Raw genomic sequence first — 25608 nt, forward strand, 5'->3', positions numbered from 1 at the left:
TTATTTATTTACAAGCTTGTTATAAGGAACATTATTCAAAATTTTATAAATCAATACATAAATATTTGCAATTTAAAAATAAATCTTTATTAGACTACCATATAATTTTATTTTACTTTCATGTTTGTTTTATTTTTATAGCAAAATTATGAAAGCCTCAGGAAAAAATGCAGTAGCTATCCCCATGTGTCCCCACATTCTGCATTTATATGTCATGTCAATTTTACTTCTACAACATTAGAACTGTGTTTTTTAAAGTAAGGTAATTTAAAATCGCCTTTCATAAATTTCTATTACTGTCATGTTTTATCTTTCTTTTTGTAATTTGTGTTTTCTTAAGCACTGTTTAAATTCATCTGCATGTCCCATTCATTAGAATAAAGCTTTACCTTTAGTTTCCTCTCTCCCCCTCCTTCCCTCTCTGCCTCTCTCTGTTCTTTACCAGCTTTTGTGGTTTGATTCCTTCATTTCATTAGGTCCAAGGAATGCTTTTCCATGTATTTTGTCCTTACAAAGAAAAGACTGGTGTAAATGACATCTTTAAATAACATCTTGCATTTGATTTTGCTTTACTACTACTTTTTATTTAACCAATAGTAATTGTATCATATTTTATGCTTATCAATCATCATCTTCAATTAAATAACTGATTTTTGAATATACATTTAGGTGAAAACTGAACGCCTTTAATCCCAGCACTTGAAAGGCAGAGGCAGGTGGATCTTTGTGAGTTCAAGGCCAGCCTGGTCTACAGAGTGAGATCCAGGAAAGACGCAACGCTTCGCAGAGAAACCCTGTCTCGAAAAACCAAAAAAAAAAAAACCACCAAAAAACTGAATTCTTTAGATAGATGGTTCTTCAGCTGTTCTACAATATTCAGAGACCTCAATGAGGTTTTTATTTATTTAGCTTTCGGTTTTGAGATGGCTTTACATAAAGTATCTTAAGTTGGCCTTGACCTTCAGTTCTTCCCACCTTACCCTCCATGGTAATAAGATCACAAGTGTGTGCCACCATGATCAGCCTGGTAGTGTTTATTTCTAGTAGGTTGTAATGATAGTAAGAAATTTCTAAGTGAATGTAATTGTCACAGATATATATATATATACATATATATATATATACGTGTATATACGTATATATATATATCTGTGACAAATACATTCACACACGCACACACACACACACACACACACACACACATATATATATATATATATATATATATATATATATTCTTTTTTGAGAATAATATGAATCTTCAGTTAAGCATCTTTGGTTATTCTTGCTGTTTTGGTTACTTGACATTTCTCATTTTTATTTCATTGTATTCCTTTGGCTTTTGACATATTTATCTGTAAAGTATGATAATGATTACAACTGTAATTTTTTCATTCTCTTTTGTTTCTTTGTTTTGTAAATTTTGAAGCATAGTGATGATCACATGCAGGCTAATAATTATTTTATCTTTTAAATATTTTACCCATGAAAACATCCTTTTGGACTGTACTAATATCTTTATGTTTGAATTATTTCTTGTTAAAAGTTAATATTCTTACATCTGCCTTTCACTTAATATTTGTTTCTGTCAATGCTTTTCATGTATCATGATTATGCTGACTGAGAATACTTATTCTGTATACAATATCATTCAGTAACACAATTTCATTATTCTTCCTTTTGGATTTCACAATCTACTCGTTGACCTTGTCATTGTCAACACTTTCTTTTAGAGTTTGATCCTCAATTTGTAACTTAAGAGTTTCATCTCGGCCCTTTCATATTTCTTATACATTAAATTTGGTCCCTTTTAAATTAAAATATTACATATTTGCACTAACTTCTTTCATCCTGGTGAGCCAGAACTAGCCAGGATGGCCCACCAATTTTGTTTCTGATTTTTCTTGGAATACTAGATTTTATACTTATATTCCAGAATAAGGCATTTCTATTTGTATACATTTAGATGGATTCAAGGTCCTTTGGTAGTGGGGTAATGTGCCTGGTCCATGATGGGAATTAAGTTGTTTAGAGAACTTAGCTCCATGAAACATAGCTATGGATAAATAAAGGCTGACATTATTACCTTGATTGTTATTATAGATGTGTCTGTGGAACTTTCCTCATTTAGGTAAATTAATAAGAACCTGGATAGGATTTCTAAACACAGATTCTGGATAATTTCTTGACACCATGTTGCTATCTCTGGAATACACTTCACTGTTGACATCCATTTGTGCTGTGCCTCGGGTATTGCTTCATCTCAAGCTGTTGGAGTTAAGGAAACCAACCATCATTTCTGAACAAAATAAATAAAAAAGATGAAATGAATAAAACATGAAATAAAATAATAAAACATTGTAGAAAATCCTCAGCTTGACTTATGAAAGCAAAGTAAATGGTCTGGTGCTGGGTGGGTCAGAAAATGGGATGGAAGTAAACAACAATACTGAACAAGACTTCTCTGGTTTAAAGATGGTGCCTACTAGAGAAGAGACTGTCTTGAATCCGTATTCTGCTCTAAACATCCTAGAAGATCCTCATGGTATTGGAGAGCAAATCATTTTGAATACTAATTGAACAAAGTGAAAAATTTAGAATTTTGTATTATAGAGTTTCCAAAGTGTGCTCTAGGAACTTGTGTTCTCTAGTGACAAGTTTCATCAATAAAAAAGTTAATGTGTATTTGCATACTGGGGACTGGTACATTCTGAGGTGAAGACAGTAAATTATTTGGAATTATTCTGCTTTTGAATCTTTTAAAACCATAGAAACTTTTATGTATTTTTTGTTGCTGCTCAACAGCTCAGGAAAGAGAAGTAAATATGAACTTTTGTGAACATATTCTTCCTATAATTTAAAATATAATATCTATCTTCTTACTGGGATACGCTGAAATGTAAAGTTCACTTTTTCACGTTAATGAGTGGGAATGTAAGCTTGTATATAAGTGTATATATTGTGTACCACTCAAAAAGACATGTCCTCTGGTTAAAAACAAGTGCCTTTGGCCTGGAGTAAAAGGAATGTAAACAATACTTAGCTATGTGAAAGTTAAGTTTTCTTGTACCACTTCCATCTAGAAACGTAGGCATGACTGGAGAAGCTAATCTCAAACTTATCCCTTGTGAGTTTATGGACTAATAATTAAATAATTAAAAAAAGGAAAAATATGGCAGCTGCTTCTGAATTTCAAAACAATCTTGTGAGAAATAAAAAAAAGATGTTATGTTTATGTTTAAGGAGAATGCTTCATTAATACATTTATGTTTACATACTTAAACATCTCCCTAGCTGCCGTGATAAGTAAATGTTTTGAGATTTTTTTTCTAAGCCTGACCATTTATGCATGGCATAGGAAAACTACTGATCATCCTTAAGTAGAATTCAATGAAAAAAAGGATTTTTTTCTGTAAATTCAACATCAAATCACTGTTGTCCTCTAAAGACAGCTACAGAGTTACATATTAGCTCATTCAGTAGGTTGTCTTGACGTATACTTTAACTTTAAAAATAACTTGTTCTATTTCCACACAAGACTGAGCACCACAAATTTAAGCTGTCTGTGGAATATTAACTCTGTGCTAAATGCTGTTGATACTAATTCCACAAATACTTGCATTTATGCACCAAACATGCATCCATGAACCAGGAATGTGAGAAATCAAAGAAACATCACAGCACCCTCCCCACACACTTTTTTTTTCTAAATAAAAGGAACTGAGTATTAGGCTAACCTATTTAAGATATGATGTTGCTTGGGTAAAAAAGAAAAAAATCTGATTTTGTGTTTACTGTTATTCTTTCTTTTTTGTCTGGATATGAGTAGCTTTCCACTATTCTCCTGAAACAAGTCTATCTTAAATTTCAGAAGATAAATTTTTCTCTACTATTTTTTCAAGTATCTCACTTTTAGGTGAATTTTATGTGAATGGCTTGCTCAAATATAGAACTTAATGAAGGGTTGAGTGTGACATCATAGAAAAATGACTATCTTGTTTGAGATTAAATGTAATTTGTATAGTAATATAATTTCATGCATTCATAACTTATGTATAGATTGTGCATGACCACAGATACCACAAGGCTTGGTATTGTGACACTGAGAGGATGTATTTTAAAATGTACATTATCTTCTGTCAGTCAAGTCAAGTATACATTCTGCTTTTATGTTTTTACTAACAGGTGTTCAAAAAATTAACTTTCATGAGTCAAAATTGAAGGGTAATTTGACAATGTTTGTTTCTTGGGATGTTTTATGTGTGTGTGTGTGTGTGTGTGTGTGTGTGTGTGTGTGTGTGTATGTACACCAGAATCTATACAAAGGCTTGTATAGATTGGCCCACAATTAAATATGTAAATGTATGTACAAATTTCTTTACACACACATACATGCAGCTACCTTGTCAGTTTTATATTTGTAACATTGACAGCACCCAGACCAGTCAGTTTAAAATACTCCTATAATGAATTTAAAAAAGTAAAACTGTGGTCCCCATATTATTTTTCTAATGTAATAATTTTTATCTTAAAAGGGATATGTTCCAAAAAGCCATTTCATACACCCAGGATAAGTCCTGGTCCCACTGCCAGCGGTTCCCCAAACAGATCTAGCCACATAACTGTCATCCACATCCAGAGGGCCTGGTTCAGTCCCATGTATGTTCCCCAGCTGACAGGCCAGAGTCCATGAGCTCCCACCAGCTTGGGTCAGCTGTCTCTGTGGCCTTACCCTCTCTGAGGAGTAGATGGGGGTTGGGGTTGGGGGAGGTAGGAGGGGAGAGAAGGGGAGGGAGGGGGAACTGGGATTGGTATGCAAAATGAAGAAAAACCTTTTTGTTTGATGCATGGGGGTTTGCTGACTCCCCATGGGAGGCCTTATCTTTTCAGAGGAAGTGATTGGCGGGGTAAGTTGAGGGGGAAGGTTGAGGGGAGGAGCAGGAGGAGGGATGAGGGGGGACCTGTGGTTGGTATATAAAATGAATAAAATATTTGTTAATTAAAAATTTAAAAAAGGTATATGTAGAGGTCTTTGGGGACAGTATCTCTGTTTGTTTGAATTGTGGTTGATTTGGTTTAATTTATTATCCAATGATCATAATTCAAGTGTATGTATGATTCAGAACTTAAGGTTAAATTATAAAATGGCTCTTTTCATTCTCAGGATATACCATTAGGACAACATTCTAAGCATTTGAGGGGAATAATTTTGAAGTCATATCATAGTTTCTTTTTTAATATTTTTCAAAAAGTAACTGGCTTCACAAACACCAACTATAATGTGATTTAGACAACTGAGAAGCAGGCAAGTATATTTTAAAATGGTAAAATAAAACACATTTATACAAGTACAAAGCGAAACAATGCTGATAAAAATGTTAAAATTTATGAAAAAATCATTTGCAATTCACATCAAAATAATTTAACATTCTCTATTATTTTAATAGTACAAGCTGCAACAACAGAAAAAGAACAGATTGTGCACAGTTTTAAAACCAAATCAGTTCTGAGTGCAGAAAAAAATTAAGTACAAGCACTTGTAGCCCACACAAATATTTTAGTATTGGCACCATCTTTCTAAACATCTATATTCTATATAGATTTCTAATTACAACATCACCAGCAGCTGCCATTGAATTCTAGAAAGACACACAATATACATAGTATATTTGTTCACATTGGGAAGATCAGTGAAATCCAGCCAACTGTTTTATACATGCCCCATTCTTCAATAGACATTAGAGGTTCTCCCAGGCCTCAAACCCTCTTCAAAGCAAATTCTGAATTATCTTTATGCTTTCACTGATCTGTATTTTTTTCACAGTATAAAATTGTAAATGGTAACTATAGAGATTCTGACAGCTTGAGGGTTATTAATAAGCTGTTGCTAAATGTGAACTCATATAATAACTTTGAAGTCTCCAGACCATGTACATTTTGCTGGGAGACTAGCACAGTAAATTTTTTTTTCTTTTTCTTTTTTTCTTAAAAAGAGTGTTGAATTCCTGGTTTGGAAGTCAGCCTGCAGCAGAGCCATTATTCAATGCATTTACAGTCATAAATAGCTCCGAGTCTTTCTGATCACTTGCTGGTATGTCAGTCATTTGAAAAAGACTATCACGTTCAAAGATTAGCACGTTTGGAGATTTGTTTTATTTTTCTCCTTTGCGTCTGTCAGTTTTCTTATGAGTTTCCTCTCCATATTCCTGGTCTGCTCCCTATGTCTAGCCCTACACAAAAACAATCTTCTCAGGCTCACTCTACTCCTCTCAACAGGAAGGTGAGTGCACCTTTTAGCCAATAAACTTAGTCAAACTAGGTCTCCTCTTAGTTCCCAGGACAAGAATCATTTTTTAGGCCACTTTACTGGTCTTTAGCATTCTCATCCTACCTTTTAATCAGACAGGTCCCAACTGATTTACTACTGGGTACCAGGAACAGATTGTTATCAAGGAAACTCAGTAAGAATAGGTACCCAAATGAATTGGGAAGTTCATATCCTAGCCCTAGAATAAATATTCAATTCTCTTTATATTATAGTTATTACTTGGAACCTGGTATTAGAATTGGCAAAGAGAGAGTTAACATCATTCCAAAATAAAAGATTTCAAAGATGTATTATTGGTATGTGCAATATACAATGTATTCAACGAGATGGCAAATGTTATCATAACATATAAAGAAAATAATTTTATCTCCTTCTAATTGAATAAATTATTTTTATTATAGCTGACTATGATATCACAAAGAATTATAGATGGAAACTGCATTAAACTTAAATTTCTGGTGCAATTTCTGATAAAGTGGTAAACTTTTAAAAGAAAAAAAATGCCACAAAAATCATAGAAAAAGAATTTGTTCATGAAAAAAATTGAAGGAGTAAAACTCATTGCACATGAAATTAAAACAGAAACCAAGGTAAAGAGTCAGTGAAACAAAATTTACAACTCAGAAGGTAGAGCATATCCAGAAAGATAATAACCCCTAAGAAAACAGACACTAAAACCAGGTGAATGCCACGTTTTTTTGATAGATACCAAGGGGTACTGGCATTTCAAAGTATTTACACTGGGTTTTCAGGTAGAGGCAGGCATTCACTTTTGATGGAGCTATGCGAGTTAGCTAGACTTCTTTTCTGCTTCAAGAATATCATAACTATTTGGGATCACATTGCTCCGATGATGCTATTTTCAAAACTGACTTAGGAAGCTTGAGTCATTTGTGAATTATTGTTAGCTTATAATGTGGAAGATTAGATTTAAAATTTCAAATAAGAACAGCAATGTCAGTAGTTATTACGACTCTTAAAACTGGAGAATGACAGATTATGGCAATGGATAGACTTCCAGTTTCAATTTCTTTTTAAATCAGATGGTAAACAAACAAGCAAAACCAAAACCCAACAACAATAACAACAACAAAAAAACAAAACAAAACAAGTAAACTAAAAAAAAAAAAAAGACCAGGATATCAAGGATAATTGAAATAGGAATTTTAAACTTCTATTTAAATTTCTCTCTGCCAAAAATATACTTCTGTCTCTTGGCAAATCTTTCTCATAAGGCTATCTTTAGTATAAGGCTGGGTCAACTGAACTTTAAATTTATAGAACACCTCCTTCTTTTATTACTATCTTTATTTAAAAATCAAGAACATTTGGTACCTGAGGATAGCTGCAATGGGACCAATAAAAAGATGACAGTAGATTCAGGCCTTGAGCTACAGTTTCTACCGATATGAGCCCACCAAAGCATGTATGTTTTTTACTGTAACTCTAAAACTCTTTCCTGCAGTATTTATAAAGTGACAGTATGAAATGCACAAAACCATGTCAATAACTATCTTAAAAAGTAAAGGATTCATAATTGCTTTGCCTTTTTTGGAATGGCTGAGAAAGACTGTGGTTGATATTAAGGTTCCTCTGTTTTAGTGTTCTGTATTGCTTTGAAAAAAATCTGCATTTGTCTTAGTTCATAGCTGCCCCATATAAGCAGCCAAGAAAAGATAAAATCACTGCCCATGGGCATAGCCAGACGTTTGCTCTGCTGACTTTCCTGTATTGAGATTCTGTTATTATTATTTTTCTCAATAACAGTTCCTCCATTTGTGATATCTTCATAGGGTCTATGGACCACTCTTTCAGAAGTGGGACTGGGGTTCAAAACAACCATCAACAATAGAGGATCTCTTTGTATATATCAGGTTCTTAAAAGAAAAGAATGAGTAAGCTCATTGTGGATCTTACTATTTCAGCTGGCAACACTAACGGAAGGGCATTCATAAGGAGGAGTGCCTGTGGATCATGAAAGAGAGCCAGGTCACAGCTCACGAATTATTACAAAGAGAATTTCCAGCTACACAATGCACCCCAGAGAGGGAATTACAAAACAGTGTTCCAGAAAATATTTTTTTTTTTGCTACTCCAGTATTGATTGGCAACATGGTGAAATAGTCCAGAAATCTTGCACTGGTTTTCTTGGTTAATGGAGGTGAATCTGAAATAACCAGGTGGAATCCAGGATGCCGACTTTTGGAAGAGCATCTCACAGCCTGATTGGCAAGTCTCTGCTAGAAACTCTCTGTACATTAGCACAACACTCACTACCTGTTTGTGTTATTCAGGAGACTCAGGAGCCTCAGTAAATACTGGACCCGAGTTACAACTCTCTTTTCAAGGTCTACATGGCAGGACCGGGAAGGAAGGAAAAAACAGAAAGGTTAACTTTTTGGTCCCAGATTTTTGAGTATGTTAGAAAATGTACATTCAGTGTTTGGTGAATCAAAGACTCTTCTGGGAAAATGAAGTAAACAAACATAACTGTTTACAGTTGCTTATTAACTCCACTTTTCACGGTCCGGGGTGCTGTTTCACACTGTTGCTGCCTCAGAGCAAAGCACTTGGTATTGTAACTACTTCACCCATTCCTGGTCAGCACTCAAAAAGAGAAGCAGTGTTTCTTAAAAGCCCATGTTTTCTAAGGCCACTAGAAGATAATCTGCCAGAAGATGTGTAGTTGGTGTCGTCATCGGCTGTTGTGAAATAGCACTATTGATCTCGTATCTCCACTGTGTGTGCCCTTGGCATCGTTCACCTCAGGTTCTCTGTTGGGGTGATTACGGGTGTCGCTGCGCCCATGTGTGAACACCGAGGTCTCCTGCTGCTCATGCCGATTCCAGAGAAGTTTCGAGTGATTCACAACGACGAGGAACTCTGCGTGTAATCTCTGATGATGAGAGTGTCATATTTGGGAGATGATGGGATGCAGAGGGCTGACTCGGAGACCGGCGAGTTTGGGGTGGTGCTCCCAGAGTCCACCGAGTCCCTGAAGGGAGATGGCGGAGTGAGGGCTACCAGCTCTTCTAGGTCGGGTTTGCCTGGTGCAGCCTCGGCTCCTGCAGGAGTCTCCTGGGCAGGTGACGCCCCTGCCATCTGCTGAGCTCCTCCGGTCACCTCGATGGCCGGCAGTGGCTGGATATCCGCGAAAGTCGTCATGGTCGTGGGCAGCTGGATCTCTTTGGGGATCAGGTAGGACGAGCAGATAGGGGCACCGGCTGGCCCGGGCGCCGCCGTGGTGGACAGCATCATGGAGTTGAGCTCCGTGATGTTGGCGGTGAAACGCGTCACCACGCTGCTGATCTGCTCCATGAGCGAGCCCTGGGACGAGCTGCTGCGCGCCGCTGTCTCCGAGTGCAGAGATGGCGCGTCGTCGTCTGTGCGGCCCGCCGAGCCGGCGAGGTGGCTCAGCGTGCTGATGGGCGAAGGAGAGCGCGGCCTGGCAGCTGCTGGGAAACGCTCCTCTGCCTCCACCACGTCGTACAACGCCTTGGTGCCCGCATCAGGAGGCTCTGGGCCACTTGCCACCGCGCATCCTGAGCCACCAGCGCCCGCCGCCCCGGGGGGGCCCGAGCTACCCGCCCCTGCACCCGGCCCGCGGCTCTCTGTGCTCTTGGGGAAGGGTTTGATGACCGCTGTCTGATTGGGATTCTCCTTCTTGTTGATGTGAACGGACAGCCGCTGCCACAGGTGCTGCCCTCGGCTGCTCTTTTCGTTCTGGGCCCATGTCACGGATTTTCCATTGGAGCTATGGAGAGAAGAGAGCAGAGAGGTGACTCAGCATGCGCCCTAGCAGGCTTCCACGTGACTTCCCCAATGGTGGGAGGTGATGGGGACCTGAGCAAGAAGGACATTCTGTCATCCTTGAAGAGGCGACCCACCAGGACAGTATGGGAAGAGATTGTGTTTGAGTTAAAGGATGTGTTAGCTGCCCTTCATTGTACTATTCCAACAAAGGGATTAAGTATTAGGATAAAGAACCATTTATCAGTATTTTGCAGGCATTCGTACCTCACCACGAGTGCAGCCATGCTTTATGCTGCAAATACAGATGTGGAAGTTGGCACCATTGTGTTGTGTGTAGAAAAGCCTGGCATGGAGCCACAGGCTCCTTAGGGTTAGCAGCCTACAGATGAAAACATTAATTACACCAAGACCTCAACTCACCAGCAGTTAGGAGAGTGAGGGAAAGGTGAGTCAGGATTACCAAGAAGGAGACAGTGATTCCAGCTCAGCACTTATTCTGCAGGTGGCCATATATACCTAGGAACTGCTGTGTGAACTCTTGATTTTGAATATGGTTTTATTTGGTCTGGCTTATTTGCTGGAAAATGCAAGTTTAATGAACACACATGCACATTTCTAATTAATTAAAATTTTTTACACCACAAGAGTCCTTCTTACAAATTTGTTTTCGGCCTGCAAGTTGAATAATAATTTCATCAGAGAAAGCGTGGTGTATTGCCTTGAGCACCTAGCACTGCGATCTAAAATTAGGGTTTTGAAGAGTGTCGCCTGGCTGGCTGACAGGAGGTTCAGAAGGCCTTCTTCACTCTTTTCTCTCCCAGGCTGCCCCTGTGCTCTGAAAGCTACCCTGATGAAGACAGCAATGATGCTTCAACTTCAGAATCTTCATCTTTCTTTCTGCCCAAATGGCTGGTAGCCACCAGACTGTAGACGGTCCATGAGAAACATTATGGTGACCAGAGGATATTGCATGCCTTGCAGGAATAGCTCATGGAAGGATCCTTTTGTGAACCCTTGAGGATGGCAAGGTGTCTGTCATGTTTTTTCCAGCTAGTGTTTTTCTATCCAGTATAAATAAAGTCTTAAAGAATGAAAATTTCCCTCTCAAGCAGAGGTTGCCACTAAACTTAGTTTGAGTAACTAAACTTGTTTATAGACTCATCAATGGAATTTCTTCTGAATAACAAAGTGTGCCTCAGGAAATTCTGATATTCTGGATTGGGCCTAAGCACATGAATTTATATTTTAAGAATTTTGTTTAAGGCCTCCCCACTGAAGTGACTCTGTAGCATTTGTTTCATAAGCTGAGAAACCCTGATGGAAAGCAGTCCTTGTTTTCTGGGTTCTACTTGCTCCCTAGGCCTCCTTGCTGGAGGGCTTGGCTGATTTTGTCAGGCAGAGTCCTGACTCCACCCACTTTGAGGTTTCCTGTTTGCACCCACCACAGGAGCTGAGCTAAGACACTTCTCTGATGACAGACCATCCTTTCCACAGCTTCCTCAGCAGTGTTCTTGGCTCTTTCTTATTCTGCTTAATATTGCTTTGTCACCCCCTGGCACTTTTCAGTTTTCCTTTCTCTGCTCCTTCATGTGAACTCACAATCTCTTTAATCATCTCAATATATTGCCATCTAGTACTCTGCAAAATTCAGAAAGTGAAGTGTCCCCTACTCCACCACTCTTCGGGTAAGAAGGGATGAGTCATTCCCGAGTTTTCAGATAGCTGTACATCTGTAGTAGCAGAAGAAGTGCTGACAGATGCTCGACTTTCCTTCTAATAGTTTAGGTACTTATATTTCCACTTTGCATTAACCTGACATGGAGTTCAGAGTGCATTACACTTTTCTTCCCAAGTGTCCACTAACTTCTGCAGCATAGCACAGAATAATTGCCCAGGTTATTTATGGGATTTGATTCAGAGGATGGCTGCCAACTAGTCCCACTTTCTGTTACCAGCAGCCTAAGAAACAGACATTTGGAGAGGGGTAATTAGACTTTCAGGTCAGTGCACGCCTTTTAATACAAAACATGGGCTAGAAACCAGAAGAGTAACTGGCACAGTTCTTCCAAGTGTTACCCTAGGGATGCTTTGTTTTCTAGTAGGAAGGTTTTGAAAACATCTGCTTTTAAAAGTCTCTCTCTCTCTCTCTCTCTCTCTCTCTCTCTCTCTCTCTCTCTCTCTCACACACACACACACACACACATTGTTCCCTCTCACTCTCTTCCTCCCTCCCCTTCTCTCTTCCCCCTCAATTTACAGTGATAAAATATAACTTCTATGTTAACATTGATAGTCTTTTCTTTCATACATAGTCTTGCAGTGAGATAGTGTATTAGAAAACCTTTGAGTAAATGTGTAAGAAATCATTCTAAGGAGAGAGAGAGAGAGAGAGAGAGAGAGAGAGAGAGAGAGAGAGAGAGAGAATTAGCAAGGCAATATGACTAGGTATAGAAGATACCCAAGAAATGGAGTCCAATTACTGTGAGCCCTTCTTTCCCCTCTGAAAAATGAATGATATTTTGTTCCCTAATAAAGGGAATTTGTTGAGAAAGAAAAGCTACTTGCATCAGTCTGTTTCTTTGTTGAATGTAGTTGCCATGAAGACAGCAACCTTCACTACTCTGTTCTATGACAGAAGAATCTAAATGAGCAATGAAGACTGAAGAAGATTCTTCAGCTAACAGGTCCAGTGTTTGCAGTCATGTAAGTGCAATGAAGAAGAGATCTTAAAACCTGGGTTTTAATTTTAGATCTACTATCCAAGATGTTTGGAATATAAAAAAATTCTTATGCCTCATTGAGAAATGGGTTGCTCATTTGGTAAAGTTATCTTGAGTATTAAATGAGACAATGCAGGTTAAAAGATGTGGTAAGGACTGGATGTCTCTTGTTCCATGTGAACACAACATGTCAGCAAAGAAACCTCTGTATTTAGTGCTATTTTGTTTCTGGGTTTCAGAAGAAGATAATTCCATGGAAAGTAAAACAGTCTGTAACTCCACAAAGTCTTCCTAGTTGCTTCTCCTTTGTCTTACTGGAGCTCCACAGTCCTGTGGCCAAACCCACCCTAAGTTTTATCATCCTACACTGTTTTCTTGGGTGATCACACTCATTCCACTTTCTTCCTGAAAGCTCTCATTGTCTCACTACTGCTCCCTTGTTTTTCCCTGTGGTGATATATTGTGTACCTTAATAAACTTGCCTGAGGATTGGAGGACAGAGCCAGCCAGATTAGACAGAGAGGTCAGACAGTGGTGGCACACATCTTTAATCCCAGCACTTGAGATCTCATACCTTTGCTTGGGAAGCACACATGCCTTTAATCCCAGGAAATAATATGGCAGGGTAGAGAAAGGTATATAAGGCATGAGGAAACAGGAACTCACTCTCTTTAGGCTGAAGATTTTGTAGAGGTAAGAACTAGTGACTGGCTGTTCTGCTTCTCTGATCTTTCAGCTTTCACTACAATATCTGGCTCAAAGTTTTCTATTAATAAGACCTCTAAGATTCAAACAACATCTGGCACCCAACATGGGGCATCCTAGAGGTCTTATTAATACTTCCTCTTTTGCTTAAGCACATCTTGTCTTCCTTCCCTTGCTTGGCACCCACCTTAATTAATTAATTAACTTATTCCTTCCTTCCCTTCCTCCTTCCCTCCATCCCTCCCTTTTTCCTGTCTTCCATCTTTCCTTCCTTCCATTTATTTCAGCTTAACTGTCTTGTAAAAAACATCTTCCCACCCAACCGCTGCTCAGTTGGATTCTCACAACCACAGCATTTAGGTATGCAAGGACCCTGCCTTATAGCTGCCTCATCTTCTGGGTGGGATGCTGTAAATGTACAGACAGGCAATTTGTTCCTTGTCTTACCCACAATACCTAGTGAATTGTACAGAGTATAATATTGCTTAAATTATTTTTGTATGTAATAATTAACTGGATCAATGTATATCATTTAAAACATGTTTATACTGTATTTTTGTGTGTTTCAACTACATCTAGTATGAGCAAAATTAAATTTTTTTCTAGATCTATTTGTTATTAGTATGCACAAAGACATTTTATTAACTAAATAGAAAAGCATAACTTGATGTCTATAATAAAAATCACAAATCAATTGTTTTTGTAACTCATATACAAGCATACACACACACACACACACACACACACACACACACACACACACACACACTGGTTTTAGTGAGTTGTCTCAGTGATGAAAGTTTACTGAGACAGTTTGGGTAATGGAGAAGGGATAGGACTCAGGTTGTGGTTTTGAGAACTGCCCCTGACTGATGTTGACAGACTGACCACTTAAGATCTTTCCTTATCAGCAAAGAGTAGGAAAAGAAACATCCACTCACATTACATCTAGAGGGAACCCAGATGATCACTTGGTATTCAATCAAGTGCTGCATCTCTGCAAATGCAGAGGATTATTCATCATCATTACATCTTTCATTTATATGAAGTAAGATATATTGATTATTTCAACTGGGAAGTATTGTTTCAGCTGCAGGATCATAAGATTGTTCTAGTGGACAGAGGCAAGAAAAGCAAGGGGATTTTCCTTTACTTGTCTATAGATTTTAACTGCTCCCCGGTATATGTATTCTCAAAAGAGAAGTGAAAAAGGAAGGGATAAGACAGTCCCTTCACTGGGGAGAGGGGCAAAACACCACTTCTTGTTCATCCAAGGAGCATTAATCCTTTTCAAAGTATAATACTGTAAAATCTAACATCTACCCCCTCTCAAAAAGAAAAAAGCCGGGAGGTAGTGGCACAAGACTTTAATCCCAGCACTCCAGAGGCAGAGACAGGTGAATCTCTGTGAGTTTGAGGCCAGTCTGGGCTACAAGGTGAGTTCCAGGAGAGGTGCAAAGCTACAAAGAGAAATCCTGTCTCGAAAAGTCTATATATATAAAATCTCCCTTTTATGGTAATTATCTCTTTGTCATGGAAAGTAACAAAAATATAATGCAATTTGAAAGAGAGTTCTCTTTTGTTTACATTTCTGGGCTGCCAAAAAGGTACATTTTACCTGGATTCTCAGCAGTTGTTCTTCATCCCTTCTGTGTAAGACACTTAAATAATTTATTCATTGCAACAGGCTCTGAATATCAGGTTGGTGACCTCTCCTGTCTCCCTATTCATCTGCCCAAATCTGAGGAAATTGGAGCATCTTGCTCCAGCATGCCATCATTAGACAGCACACATCAGAGTTTGACCATCACAAAACTCTGTAGACTATATAATGTCTGTTAATATTAAATGCAGCTGAACAATCTGTGTAGTTCTGTCCCTTCTCAAAGCTAATTTAGGGTTTTGGTGTGATAAAAGGAAGCATATAAGCATTAACATTTTCATTTTGTTGAATTAAAAAAACAAAAACAAAAACAAGGCCGGGCGGTGGTGGCACACGCCTTTAATCCCAGCACTCGGGAGGCAGAGCCAGGTGGATCTCTGTGAGTTTGAGGCCAGCCTGGGCTACCAAGTGAGTTCCAGGAAAAGGCACAAAGCTACACAGAGAAACCCTGTCTCGAAAAACCAAAAAACCCCCCCACAAAATCCTAACTTTTTTTTTTTTGTTGTTGTTGTTGTTGAATGGTTATTAGCACCTTCCTGACTTACAAAATTTCAGGCCATAAAAGTAATCAAATATATACCCCAAAAGACATTTTTTTTAAAATGGCCTTCATTAATGAAGCTCTCTTGTTTGTGTATTTTGCTTTTGAGGTTAGCCAGAAGGGAGTTGTACTGTAAGTATGTGCTGCTTAAGACAAAAATATTTTTAAAAACAGGACTCGGGAGGCAGAGCCAGGCGGATCTCTGTGAGTTCGAGGCCAGCATGGGCTACCAAGTGAGTTCCAGGAGAGGCGCAAAGCTACACAGAGAAACCCTGTCTCGAAAAACCAAAAAAAAAAAAAAAAAAAAAACAGTATGAAACTTGAAACATTCTTAACTAATGATGCCCGTAGAATTTATCAGAAAATAGTAGGCTAATGAAAGAACTAATAAATGAAATCTATTACAAGCAGAAAATTTGTGATTGTAGTTATATTGTTTGAGAAAACTTTTGTCAATATACTTTACTTTCTACTTTCTGTGAACTATAAAATGTTCGAGTTTTATAAAAGAAAGGAAGTTAATATTTTTATATTCAGACTTTTCCAAAGTAAGTGAAAGAATAGAGCTTTGCTTAAAAGTTGACATCTTGATTTTTAAAATTATATTAAGAAATATACTCTAATATCTATGAAAATGGAGGCATGATCTATATAAATTTCCTCAAGTACAGCATAAATGTATGTAAAAACTATCGTGCTGATAGAAACTGTCTAACATCTCTGGTGACATATGCATTAGAGACATATAGAGAAAACACTTAACTATAAGGAAATGAAGCAAGGACTAAACTACCAAACACAAATGCAAAACAAAAAGGACACCATCTTTTATGTGCATAGTGCTATGTAAAGGACTTTTAGGAAAGATCTGACTGTCAAGGATGGGTGGGACCAATGCCATTATAGGCCTTTTAAAAGATGATACAACCTTTTAAAAGATGATAAGCTCAGTGAGATTAGGTTGCTTACCCTACACAGTTGGAGTTAATAACAAATGCCACATCATGACTTAGAGTTTTGATTTCAATGCCCATGACCTTACACTAAATACTCACACAAACACACAAACACACACAGATACACAGACACAGATACAAACACAGACACAGACAGACAGACAGACAGACAGACACACACACACACACACACACACACACACACACACACACACACATTACCTTTCCTTATTTTATGGAAGAAAAACTTTAGGTAGTGTTTGGAAATAGTTTGTGCTTTAAGTAGATAAGGTTAGTCACTTGATTTATGTTGTTTTTCCCCATGCCTCAGTACTTGTTAGTCATATAGCTACTCAGAAAAGCAAGAAAACTCCCTGCACACCTTGCTGGTCATTAATTTCAATAATGTCAGTTGATCAGGCAACAACTTTTGCCAGAGATAATGACTAGATGTCTTGATGAAGGCATTCAAAGCTAACACCCATATATGTTAATATTATGTGACAGTTTTCAATCTTTATTCATGCTTTCAAACAATAAAACCATTTTTCTGGGTAGTTCTAGTTTTGTCTGACTTATTTTTGGAATTTCAATAAATGGTGCATGTTTTAATTGTATGAATAATCTATAGACATGCTATCTTAAAATTTTTGGTGTTCGAACAAATATGGATGTGGTGGTTTGAAAGAGAATGGCCTCCATAGAAAACTGTGTACTATTGTTCTATTAAAGGAACACAGCAATAAAATGACTCCCAATGACATATGATATACCCATAGATCAGTGCCTAGCTCAGCCATTACCAGAGAAGCTTTTTTTTTTTTTTTTTTTTTTTTTTTTTTGTAGCAGATGAGAACTAACACAGAGAGATGACTGGACAATGTGTAGAGAGTGAGAGATTTTGGAGCACTTGTTTCTAAATGGAATTTCTTCACCAAACATCTCCAATCAGAACTCAGGGGTATATGAAGAAGAGGAGGTAGAAAGATTGTAAGAGTCTGAGGGGATAGATGACTCTAAGGAAACAATGTCCTCCAGACACAACAGAAGAGATGCACATATTACTCTCAAAAATGGAGGCAGCACTCACAAGGCCTGTATAGTTTCAAATTAGATGGGGTCTCAGTGCTGACAGAGGAAAGTGGACATGGGCTCCCATGCCTAACCAAGAAGCTACCTGCAATTTATACACCCTGCAAAGAAAAAAAAATTTTTCTCCCATGGATTCTTACTGGGTATATGAACCACACTTCAGGTCAGGCCTCATGCCCAGGAGTATATAGCCAACACAAATGAACTCAATGGTATTTTTGTAGACTTTTTCATCTCATGTTGCTTTATTTAAGCATTTAAAAGAGTTTTGGTCTTTTGTCTGTATATTTTAGTTTTTCAATTTTGTGTTTTTGTGGGGGTTTTGTGTGCATTTGTGTATGTGTCTGCTTTCTTGCTTTATTTTTGTTTGTTTTTAGAGACAAAGAGAAAGAAAGTGGATAGAGTTGAGTTGGTGGAGATATTCTGGGAGGAGATGGGGGAGGGGAACCATGACCACAATATATTGTCTTAAATTTTTTTCAATGAAAACATCAAAGAATAAAATAAGTAAAATAAGTAAAAATGGGAGTGGTCCTCCAGAGGCTCATATATTTAGATACTTGGCCCTCAGTTAATGAAACTTTGGGGGAAGAATTAGAAGATGTGGCATTATTGGAGGAGGTGTGTGACAGGAATGGGTTTAGCTTTCAAAAATCTACATCATTTACAGTTAGCTTTCTCTGCCTCATGCTTGTGGATCAGATGTAAGCTCTCAACTACTGCTTCAGTACCTGCCTGCTTGCCTGCTACTGTGCTTCCTGCCCTGATGGTCAGGAACTTCAGCTCTCTGGAACCACGAGTCCAACGCTAAATGCTTTCTTTTCCAAGTTGCTTTGGCTGTGGTATTCTATCATATCAATATAAACCCCAAGACAATAGGCAACAAATGATAGATGGTATCTTTACAAGTGGTTTTCAATTGTCAACACTTTTGATTTTGTAGACGAGAAACATTAACAGGTAAGACATATTTCAATAGTGACAGAAAGAAAGAAACGAAGGGAAAAATATACATACAAAAGATGGCTACCAGTATTTAGTCACAATAATTTGACAGAGATGAGTTGTTTGTTCTTAGAACTTTGAAATGAGGAAGAAGATAACAGGTGGGAGGCTGCAAAGGGCAAGGGCAGCGAGAAGTAGTGGAGAACAAGAACAAGCGTTCAATTTCCATAGCTTTGATGTAGGACAGATGACAAAGAATTAAAAACTTCACGGTAAGGAATAAAAACATTGCCAGCAGCAGTGGACAGAGAAAGCCAACTTCCCACAGTGGATGAAATGCACAGGCTTCAGTGGTTGATGGAACGTAATGAAATACTACGAGAGTGAAAGGCATTGATCTTCATCAAGGCAGCAGAATCCAAATTTCAGAAACCCACAAAGAATGTTTAAGAGATAGTCAATGTTTGTTTGACCATGTGGGGATGGTGTAGCAGTCAAGGCTTCAAAAGGTAGAGTTTGCACCCTTTATCTGCATTACGAATTCTGTGTGGGCACCTCCAACTTAAGACTTTATATTTTCCCCCTCTTTTCTTCTACTATTTGAATAACGTACTATTAAATTGCTTTAGGCTTTTCATTATCTGAAATAGATACATGGTCTAACACAGACCAATTATAGTCTACATGCTTGACTAATAAATGAGCAGTAACTGAAACACTCATGGTCCATTTCTGTTCTATTCTTCTGCTATAAAAGTATAAATTAGTTAATGCTATGTATTAGATCTTTTTCTAGATTGTTTGACTTGAGGCATCATTATCTATTATCTTCTTGGACCTCCTTCACTGCTTCACCCATTGGTGTCATTTCAAATTTAGCATCACTTCCATAGAGGATGATGTTAAAACCTGATATTTTTTAAAGTTAATTGGTCCCTTAGAGATTGAAGAACAGAGAAGTGACTTAAGCAAAACAGGGTTATTTAAGAGGTAGTTTTGATAGTATAGGAATGCTGTGCCATGATGCTAAGGTATAAATGAGTGTGACAGAATGAAAATGGAATGGAATATACTGGGGAGAAAACACATTTGCTTGTGCTCATTGGGTTTTTCTTAACATAAGAAGATTTCAGAAAAAAAAGTTGCTACTGAAAAAAAATGTTTCAAGGACTGATTTGCAAGTAAAGCACAGCTTAATGCCGTCTAATGACCAGGGACTTTAAGCAACATAGATAAACAAAATCCATTAATGTGCATATTGCAAATTTGACAGGGAAATTGTATCCCACCATGTCTAATGTCCCAAAACCTTTCTGTCAGTTTCTATGATGTGGATTTTTCTTCTTTTCTTCCTATCAGTGGCTATATATTTCTGTGATAATTGCTCCAAAGATTATTTCTTCCCAAGCCTTTAATCTCTAACAAAATTCTCATAGAAGAACCATTTTGTCCTATCTTCTGTGGTTTAACAACAACAGGAGGCCTATTCAAAAGTTGTTAAAAGTACCTGATGCTACCAGTACCACCATTGCTGCACCCAAGTTCCCATTAAGAGACAGTACTTCACAAAGTAAAAAGTGCCGTTGAGTATGTGCAAAATTTTGGCATCTTATTGAGTCATTACGGTTTTCTTTCTTAAATTAAGTGCTTTCTTTTGATCCAGGATTCACTTACCTGCACTGAAATCTAAAACCTAAACTATAGATCATCATGACATATATCTTCCAAGCTTTGTGTCAAGTGCTCCAACTAAGATTAGAAGGGGGTTTAGTTTTGTGTATGCTTTTCCAAAATAGGAGATGATTTCTTTTTCAGCAATCGCTATAAAAGTCACATTGCAAGTTAGTAAAGAAAACAACCAAACAAGATTCAGTTGTTTGTATCTGTGGGCTGGTCAGGGAATTCAGCTTTTTTATAAACCTTGCATAAAACACAGGATTGGGGATGGTAATAGAGTCCTGAGAGAGTAATGCTCCATTTCAATAGAACTTCCACTGTTTTTTTTTTTTACTTGTTTTATCATATTTGACCTTCACAACAGCTGTGTGTCATAACACTTTTCTAAATGGGTCTACTATTTGCAAGTCAACTCCCACACTAAATCTAGAACACCCCCAGGGCAGGAGCTGTGTGTATCTTCAGTGCTCAGAATGGTACCAGGTGTCAAATTGCAGGCTGGGAGAATTAGTGAAATGAGGCAAATTATACAATCCTGAGTGTTCAGCATTACATAGCTATTATTACTGTAGATATGAAAACTCAGGTGGATACATCTTAACGAAATTGCCCAAGTCAAAATGACTGATAAAACAGCGTGTCAAATCTCCAAGGAATGTGAAGTATCATAGTGAAAAGCTGTTAGGTGTGGAAAGTTCATTTCATATATTTTAGAATTTACTGTATGCATAAAGCATCCTGTTTGTGCATAAATAATGAGCTAACATCTTAAAACAAGACTATGTTAAAGAATCAGTTTAAACTAGTTTATGAGAGATGGAATTAGATGAAACGATTAATTCAAATTTCAGAGTACTAAGCTTTGCTGTCTAGTTTCTGCTCACTTTTCAACACTTCCTACCTAATAGGAACAAAGTGCAGTGCATGCAGTTGCAAGATTTTACCCATATTATGAAGGGAGACTAAAAGCAGAAAGTACTCTACAAAATCCAACACACACTTAACATCATTATAATTTTAACTTCCTGACTGTAAAGCAAGTGTCTTCTTTTTCTGCTTGGTTTATTTCATAAGAAAGTATTTCAATTTCTTTCTCACATGTTATAGGAACTCATGAACTGCAGAAGGTATTATCTCAAAATACATGCATATATATGTATATATGTAACTAGAATGATTTATAAACAACTATGTAATATATGTATAATTGGGTAGGGAAGGAGGGGCAGAGAGAGAGGGAGACAGAGACAGAGACAGAGAGACAGAGACAAGAGAGAAAACAAGTCAGAGAGAGACAGAGAGAGATCAAGAAAGACAGTAAGAGCATTTGCAAGGAATATATTGAGTCAAAGACAGCAGCCTAACAAAATTCTTTGATCAGCTCTTTCCTTTCTCAAACAAGAAGGTGCTGGGCAAGACCACTGATTAAATATAAAAACATGAATGTCATGGAGTACCTGTTGCTATTTTCCATAATTCCTCTTATAAAATAACATCCTTGGATCAAATAAGTTAAAATAAAACTAATTCATGAAGAGTATCTCAAGACTTGACATCAGGCATGTGTGTTTAGTGAAAGGTAAGTTATTTGGATTACCTGGAACATAGAACTTATATGCCGAAGGAGAAAGAATAAAGATCAAATAGTGAGTTGGGGTCAGCTTTGAAGAATGAATTGTCTTGCCTTCTGAGTGCTTGATGTTGGATTTTATCTAGATGACAATACTGTAATTATTAGTTTGACTCGGATTGAGCTGTGCTCCAACTTGAGTTCTACCATTTACCTTTCTCAAAGAAGGAATGAAAGATGATATGAACAGAGCACTCCAAACAGTGTGTGTTGTGTCTGAGCACCTGCTATATGTTGGGAGGCTGGTTTTGAACCTTACTATGGGATACTACACATTTCAAGCAGGGGGATTACATGACTGAATGTTTTTTGTTGTTATTATCTTTGGTTTTACTCACTCATTCAGAATTGAGTTTTGAGAAGACAATAGTGGTAGGAAAGAACAAGGCACAGAAGAACTTTCTAGGTTTGAGGCCTTGAGGAATAGTTTTTTTTTTTCAATGTATAATTTGTTGAATGACCATTTTGTGTTAGATAGAATACTGTACTCACACAATCCCATTTAATTTATTTCAGCATTAGAGGTAGGGAAGTGCTGTATTATGTTCATTCTTTGTAAATGGTGATTAAAGAGTTAAAATTACATCTTAGGGTCACACATTGCTGAGAATATGAGCCAGGTTATAATGTCACTTCAACTTTAGGATTTTCAGTAAATTTTTTTTACCATGTTAGCCATTTAACATTAACATTAGATTCATTTCTCTCACCTATAGAAAAGAAAATACTTTATGTGTTCTTTGGAGAACTTAGGTTATAACATACGAAAAGAGACTAGTGTACTGTGTGATGCACAGTAGTTACAGGAATGATAGCATATTTGTATATTTTATATCTCTCTAACTGAAGAAATTAACATGAAATTGGCTTTGGGGAGGATGACATCAAATACTCCTAGAGGTCCTGATCTATCATTGAGCACCTAGCTGATCTCTGTTGCACTGTAAGGGCACACTCTTTTTCTTCTGTGGACCTTGAATTGCACAGAATGGGGTGCCTTAGCCTTTCTACTAATTTAACAGTGACTATTATATTGCTACCAGATTCTCTCAGACATTATTACACAACTGTAACTGCTAAAATGAGATGCTATATATACTAGGTTAAATCAGTTATTCAAGTGATTGGATGTTAATACTTCATAAAATTAATGTCTCACCTTTTCATAAAGTAACCTCACACCACCCTTGTCCCTTCTAGTACTGGTGCGGGACTACACATCCATCTACTTCTCTGGACTAAAGAAGCCCCTTTCGGAGACAGGGTAACTATGATTCTTTTCATGGGCAAGCATGAACATATCAGAACACAGACTCTAGCAATTATTCCCTGTGTCCCTGTGGGGACTGGAGTTAATAATATCCATTATTGAGCTTTTGTCATTCCTGCAGGTGGACTATCTGTGTGTGAACCTACTTGGCAACAACAGGGTTGAGAGGGTTCCCATGTCTATAGCACTTCCCTGGACGGGGATTTCTTTTACTTCTGCAGTTAGAAAGATTCTGACACACACTAAGACCATACACTGTGAAAAGATGAAAAATTACACTCTATTCAGAGACAGGCACACACGTAATAAACTGTGAATGTAAAGAGAAACTAGAAATTCAGCACTTCATTAAGCTAGTGTGGCAGTGGGTGCATGTGACGGTCTAATTCCTTTACCAGTGTTTGGGTGAAGGTGGGATAGAAGTGAAGAAGCATAAGAATTAATTTCAATTGCTAGCTTGACAGGATTTAGAATCATCATGGAAACAATCTCTGGTCCTGTCTGTGAGGGATTATCAAGACAAGGTTACCCCAGGTGAGAAAGCCCATGTTAATTGTGGGAGATACTAGTCAATAAATTCAGGAGAGTAAATAAATAAATAAATATTAGTCTCCAGATGAAAAAGGAGAAAGCAAGCTGAGCACCAGCACTCATCACCCCCTACTACCTGACTGCAGATGCAATGTGGCCAGTTGCCTTAATCCCTGCCACTCTGACTTCCTCATAATGATGGACTACACCCTCAACATACGACTCAAATAAACATCACCTTATTTAAGTTTCGTTAGGTCAGCCATTTTGTCACCTTGCAATGAGAAAAGTAACTAACTAATACAGAGAACTGTCTATGACCCTGACAACAAAGCAATGTAAGATGATGTGACAGGATTAGCTCTTCTGTGGTTACAGTATTGTTGAATTCTCTTCAGCAGCCACCAAAGCTCTGGAGGAATAAGTCCAGATAGGAATTTTCCTATCTATTCTGCAATTTCCCTAAAGAAACCAATGGCTTTACTGGGTTTTTAATGGTCAACTGAGTTTCTTTAAGTTCTTTCCTGGGAGTGTGTGTTCAATAAACAGCACAGAATAGGTTCAAGTCTTTGCAGAGGAAGGATGGTGTGTGACCATGTGTCACTAGTTTGAGTTGTGACTCGGGGAGACTTTAGGAAGAACACACACACACCAAAGGAAGGAAAGCATGGCAGCAGATGAGGGCAGTATCTGCAGGTGTCTCATATGCATCTATTAATCTTCTTGTTAAATCTTTAGTTCCACGTAAGCAAATGGGAACTATTTTAGCCCTTCACTTAGAAATTATTTTCATAAAATTATTTTCATCTTAACCCATTTTTCTCTTAATTTTTTTTTTTTTTTTGGTTTTTCGAGACAGGGTTTCTCTGTGTAGCTTTGCGCCTCTCCTGGAACTCACTTGGTAGCCCAGGCTGGCCTCGAACTCACAGAGATCCGCCTGGCTCTGCCTCCCGAGTGCTGGGATTAAAGGCGTGCGCCACCACCGCCCGGCCCATTTTTCTCTTAATTTTTATTTAAGACTTATTACCATAATTTATCTGTTTATTTATGAGATCAACTATAAAATGGGGGAAAAAGATATCCTCATCTTGTGAATTTTGGCTTTTTTTTTTTTTTTTTGTGGTCTTTTCCTCTCCTGAAACATTCTCAGACAATCAAAACACATCTTATCCTTACTCTTTCTGCCTTCCTGTCACCACTTTTTTCTTTCTCTTAATTTCTATTTGATGCCAAGGACATGAGAAGAAAAGTTATAAAGAAAAGACCAGTTGTACCCAATTACCTCTGCTTATCTGTGGGGCTTAGGATATTACTTCAATAAAATGACATTACTTATGCTTGCCATTGTCCCCCTTCTGACAGATCAGTGAAATAAGCCTTGTCATTACCTTGACCATATTCAAACAAGTGAACACACTTGAATGGTAGTTTGCTGTGGTAAAAAAAAATGTGGGCTCTTCTTGAAGTACATATTGAAATGATCACCTCTGTACATCTGAATCTGACTCAGAGATAGTTGGTCTATTGGATTTGGTGGGCCCTAGCTCCACACTTTATACCCTGCTCTTTCTGTCCTCCTAATTTCATTAGTCAGACAACATTTATAAAATCCAATCTCTGGACTGATGAGATCTGAGAGTTCTAAAAGTTGATAAGACCACCTAATGGAGTAACTGGGAACTAATGCTTATCTTAACTAACACCACAGACTCTCCCAGATGAACAGCTTATTATAAAATGTCAGTTTGTGAACTGAAGATCTATCTATCTATCTATCTATCTATCTATCTATCTATC

The 25608-nt window shown here is 37.7% G+C and overlaps 1 protein-coding gene across 3 annotated transcripts in view; it reads right to left on the minus strand.

The window, feature by feature from the left end:
• Positions 1-5220: 5220 nt before the first annotated feature.
• Positions 5221-25608, minus strand: part of Grm5 (glutamate metabotropic receptor 5) — a 473853-nt gene continuing 453465 nt past the window's right edge. For all 3 annotated transcript variants that reach the window (XM_052760517.1, XM_052760518.1, XM_052760516.1), the window contains one exon: positions 5221-10082. In XM_052760517.1, the coding sequence (XP_052616477.1) occupies positions 9194-10082 (889 nt within the window). In that variant the 3' untranslated portion in view covers positions 5221-9193. The remainder of the gene's footprint in view (positions 10083-25608) is intronic.

This window comes from Peromyscus californicus, unplaced genomic scaffold (assembly GCF_007827085.1).
Source record: "Peromyscus californicus insignis strain IS unplaced genomic scaffold, ASM782708v3 Scaffold_4__1_contigs__length_199733344, whole genome shotgun sequence".
Classification (NCBI taxonomy): domain Eukaryota; kingdom Metazoa; phylum Chordata; class Mammalia; order Rodentia; family Cricetidae; genus Peromyscus; species Peromyscus californicus.